The 4,806-nt window shown below is 53.8% G+C and overlaps 1 protein-coding gene across 1 annotated transcript; it reads right to left on the reverse strand.

Annotated features, from left to right (window-relative positions):
- Window positions 1-2,191: 2,191 nt before the first annotated feature.
- LOC123074652 (high-affinity nitrate transporter 2.3-like) lies at window positions 2,192-4,259 on the reverse strand. Its single transcript, XM_044497437.1, has one exon. It carries the CDS (start codon window positions 3,997-3,999, stop codon window positions 2,455-2,457), a length of 1,545 nt encoding a protein of 514 aa, XP_044353372.1. The 5' UTR covers window positions 4,000-4,259; the 3' UTR covers window positions 2,192-2,454.
- Window positions 4,260-4,806: the final 547 nt, after the last annotated feature.

The following is a 4,806-nucleotide window of genomic DNA, read 5'->3' on the forward strand; positions in this document are numbered from 1 at the left end:
ATTTTTCCGGAGTACCAGGAGGTTACCGGAACCCCCCGGAAGAAGTAATGGGCCTATTGGGCCTTATTGGAGGAGAGGAGAAAGGGCCACGTGGGAGGGGCGCCCTTCCCCTTGCCCAACCCGAATTGGACTAGGGGAGGGGGCCGGCCCCCCTCTTTCCTTCCCCCTCTCTCTCCCTTCCCTTTCCCTCCGGTGGGATAAAGGAAAAAGGGGGGGGGGGCGAATCCTACTTGGACTAGGAGTCCAAGTAGGACTCCCCCCTTGGCGCGCCCAACCTGGCCGGCCTCCTCTCTCCCTCCCTCCTTTATATACGTGGCTAGGGGGCACCCCAATAGCACAACAGACAATCTCTTAGCTGTGTGCGGTGCCCCCCTCCACAGTTACACACCTCGGTTATATCGTCGTAGTGCTTAGGCGAAGCCCTGCGCCGGTAACTTCATCATCACCATCGCCACGCCGTCGTGCTGACGGAACTCTCCCTCGGCCTCAACTGGATCAAGAGTACGAGGGACGTCATCGAGCTGAACGTGTGCTGAACACGGAGGTGCCGTATGTTCGGTGCTAGGATCGATCGGATCGTGAAGACGTACGACTACATCAACCGCGTTGATATAACGCTTCCGCTTTCGGTCTACGAGGGTACGTGGACACACTCTCCCGCTCGTTGCTATGCATCACCTAGATAGATCTTGCGTGATCGTAGGAAAATTTTGAAATTACTGCGTTCCCCAACACTAGGGCGCTCCCACTGATGAAAATACTAAGATGCCCATGGTAGAAAGTGAATTGAGAGGTCCTCCGATGATGTTTGGATCCATTGACTTCATGCATTGGACATGGAATAATTGTCCGGTAGCATGGCAATATGAGTACAAAGGGCATTGTCATGATTCAAACATCATTCTTGATGCAGTAGCATCACATGATCTGTTAATTTTGCACTCGTACTTTGGGATGCCTGGCTCTCACAATGACCTCAAATGTTCTCTGGTGATTTACTTTTTGCAAGGCTTGTTGCCGCTGGCTCTCCACCTTTAGACTATGTTGTCAATGGCCATGAGTACAACATTGGATATAGTACCTTCCCGGTGGTATCTATCCTTCATGGGGCATATTTGTGAAGACAATCCAACGTCCTTGACGCAACGAGAGATCTCATTTTGCAGCGTGCCAATAATCTGCTAGAAAGAATGTTGGGATAGCTTTTGGTGTACTTAAAAAATGCTTTGTGATTATCCATGCGCCAACTAAGTATTGGAAGCCTCAGACCTTGTGGCAGATCATGACACACACGTGTTATCTTGCATGACATGATAATCGAGGATGAGAGAGGACCCAGAGGACTTGCAGTTTCACTATAATGGTGTCATGGTGGAGCTGGAACGCCACCCAAATATATATGATCCAAGCATTCCTCCAAGCGTACTGAAGGATCGAGAACCGAGAAACACACGAACAACTTCAACAAGATCTTGCTGGGCATCATTGGCAACTTCATAACACTTGATCCTTATGCTTTTACCATATTTTTTTGGATTCTTAGTCATTTGGATTGTATGTCATGTTTGAGATGGAATGATTAAATTTGATATGTATTTGAATTGTGTGTACTTGAATCCTCAAGTTCTGAATTAATATGTTACGAAAATATATGTTTAAACGAATTTTGTATGCAAACATTTGGATGAGTTAACAAAAAAAATATTTTGGAAAATTAAGTTTTGGTTATCAGTTTGATAAAAAGGTTTAATTTTTGGTGATATTACCCAGCGAACGTCAGTTGGGAGTGGGGTGGCAAGCAAACGTCATTTGATGACAGTTTGAGGAGGAAAGATCAAGCGATGACAATTTCTAAACAAAAATGGCCTTTTCGGAAAGAAAATGCCACCCCTCGCCACTTCCTGCCATGAATTCGTTCGCATATGCCACCCTCCCTGGCAAACATCAGCCAGATAAGAGGGCCCTTAACTTTGATGAAAATAGAAAATTAAAGAACGGAGGATAAGAGGAATTATGAGACGTGACATGAGAACAGTGCATGAGAACTTGGATCAAGTAAGATAGGTCTCTCTGCTGTAGACGTGACATGAGAACTTGGATCCCTGCTGGATGCTGTGTGAACTGTGAACACGGTGGCTGCTGACTGCCGTAGAAAGAAGAGGACAGTGACATTGCCGTTTGACTCCAAAAACATCGATATTTCACGTCTCACAAAAATGAAAAACTGTATTTCACAAAGGGATCATAAACAGCAACATCCGGAGTATCAAAGGTAAGCGAGCAAACCAAATCCAAACGTACGTACTAGAAGCAGCAGCACAAAGCCGGCGTGCGTGCGTGCGTTCGTAGTATACGTACGTGCACGGAACACGGCCAAAACCCCGGGCGGCCGTGCGACGCGATCGTATCACCCATTGTACACGTGGAGCACGTAGTATGGGCACTCTTGAGACCTCACACGTCGGCCGGCGACCCGTCGACGGGGACGGTGTGCCTTGACTGGCTGCCCGACGTCGCCCTCCGCCCGCCCTCGCGCACGCTGTTCTCCGCGAAACGCTCGGTCGCGGCGCTGTACCCCTTGGCCCGCTCCTCCTCGGTCCACTCCTGGCTGTAGTACTCCTCCGCCGTCGCCCCCTTCCGCGGCCCGGCGAACATGCCGCCCCACTGCGGGAAGTAGATGAGCGTGATGGGCAGCGTGCACGCCAGGATCATCAGCCCCATGTACATGATCCCCGTCTCCGTCTTGTACGTGGTGCCGCGGAAGAAGATGACCTGCGTCAGCACGGCCCCCACGTTGCCGCCCCCGCCGGTCATTCCGGAGATGAGCCCCAGCGACCGCCGCGAGACGAACGGCACGATGCCGAAGGTGAGCCCGCACGCGGCCTGCACGAAGAAGGAGAAGAGTATCATGACGGCCACCGACGCGCCGAACGAGTAGTCGACGACGCCGAGCACCACGCAGAGGATGCCGCCGATGGTCTGCACGATCCACAGCCCCCACAGCCTGCCGCGCATGCCGAACCGGTCGGAGAGCCAGTCGGACATGAGCCCGCCGCCGGGGCGGGAGATGATGTTGGCCATCCCGAAGCTGGCGGCGATGAGTCCGGCCGTGTGGAGGTTCACGTCGAAGCGGTCGTAGAAGTACTGCGCCACGATGTTGTCGACGGCGAGCTCGACGCCGAAGCAGTAGCCGTAGGTGAGCGCCAGGATCCAGGCGCGGTAGTTGGTGACCGCGTGGCGCAGCACGTTGCCGAAGCTGTCCTTGTGCATCTCCCCGCTCTTGTGCAGCTTACGGTAGTTGCCGTCCGGCATGTCCTGCCCGAACGCCAGCACGGCGATGGCCGAGAACGTCTGCATGATGCCCGGGATGAAGAAGGCGACGCGCCACGCGACGAAGTCCGTGCTGCCGATCTTGCGGACGACCTCGAACACGAGCGGCATGATGAACTGCACGGCGCCCCCGCCGAGGTTGCCCCATCCGCCGGCGACGCCGTTGGCCAGCCCCACCTTGGGCGACGAGAACATGGAGCTCATCCAGAACTGCGTGGACACGAAGGAGGCGAGCGAGAAGCCCGTGAAGAAGCGCACGAGCAGGAACGACGACGCAGAGTCGATGATGGCCGAGCAGTACACCGCGGGGGTGGTGAGCAGTATGATGGCCGCGGACGCCAGGCGGGGCCCGACCAGGTCGCAGGCCGTGCCCATGGCGAGACGCGCGAACACGGCGCCCGACACGGACGCGATCCCGGCGTTGCCGATGTCCTTGCCGGTGAGGCCGAGGTTGTCCCGGATGAGCGGCAGGAGCGGCGGCGCGGCGAAGGTGGAGACGAAGCAGCAGAAGAAGGAGAACCACGAGAGGTGGAAGGCGCTCATGTGCGGCCTCGCGAACGAGAAGAGCCAGAACTCGGTGGCCTTGTTGTCGGAGTCCACCGGGATCCTGAACTTGCCCTTGGACGCCGCCTGCACCCCCATCGCCGCCGGCTTCGACTCCCCCTCCATCTCACCAGCCAGCTACCTTGCTGCTGCTGCTGCTGCTACACCCGTGTAGTGTTGGCAACTTGGTATGTAATGCAGATGCAGTACAGTCTCAGCGGCGCGGCGAGTATATATAGAGCAGCCGGAGCCGGAGCGGCGCTCGATCGGTGCGCGCGGCGTAGCGCAACGGTTGGGGACGGCGAGAGGGCAACGGGGGATGAATAAAGATTGCGGTGGTGATGGAACCGGGTAAGTGGAAGGCCGGCACCGCTGTGGTGTGGAGGGCTCGCGTAGCGGTTCTCCGAGGAGGACACGGGGTTTTGTTCGCGAGCTGGTAGTTTTTTTCTTTTTCTTTTGAAACGGCGTACGTAGTAGTATTGCTGTCGCTGTGAGGGTAGAGGAGATCGTGTGACCTCTGACTTTGGAGGCCAACTCGGTCAGTTCCTCGGGTAGTGGAACTGCCTCAGCTCCCCCCTCCCCTGCTCCCCACCCGTGAAATACTCCCTCCTTTTCGGTTTATAGGGCTTATCTTAAAATTTTAGTTTTTCCATTTTATAAGGCTTAATTTGGTTGTTCTTTATCACATGTTCAGATTTCAAGGTGCATTAAATCATTGCATGCATGTACTTTATGCATGCATGCATTGCAATTAATGCATTGATAAACATAATTTTTTGAGAAAAACAAGAGCATTAATTAGGTGCTTTTGCAAACTATAAAAAATATTCCACCACTCATCATATACCTTGGTTGGTGAGATTTTTAAATTAAGCCCTATACATCGGAAAGGAGGGAGTATCATCGGCGAATGGCGATGAATGCTTACAGGAT

Source organism: Triticum aestivum, chromosome 3D (genome assembly GCF_018294505.1).
Source record: "Triticum aestivum cultivar Chinese Spring chromosome 3D, IWGSC CS RefSeq v2.1, whole genome shotgun sequence".
Taxonomy (NCBI): domain Eukaryota; kingdom Viridiplantae; phylum Streptophyta; class Magnoliopsida; order Poales; family Poaceae; genus Triticum; species Triticum aestivum.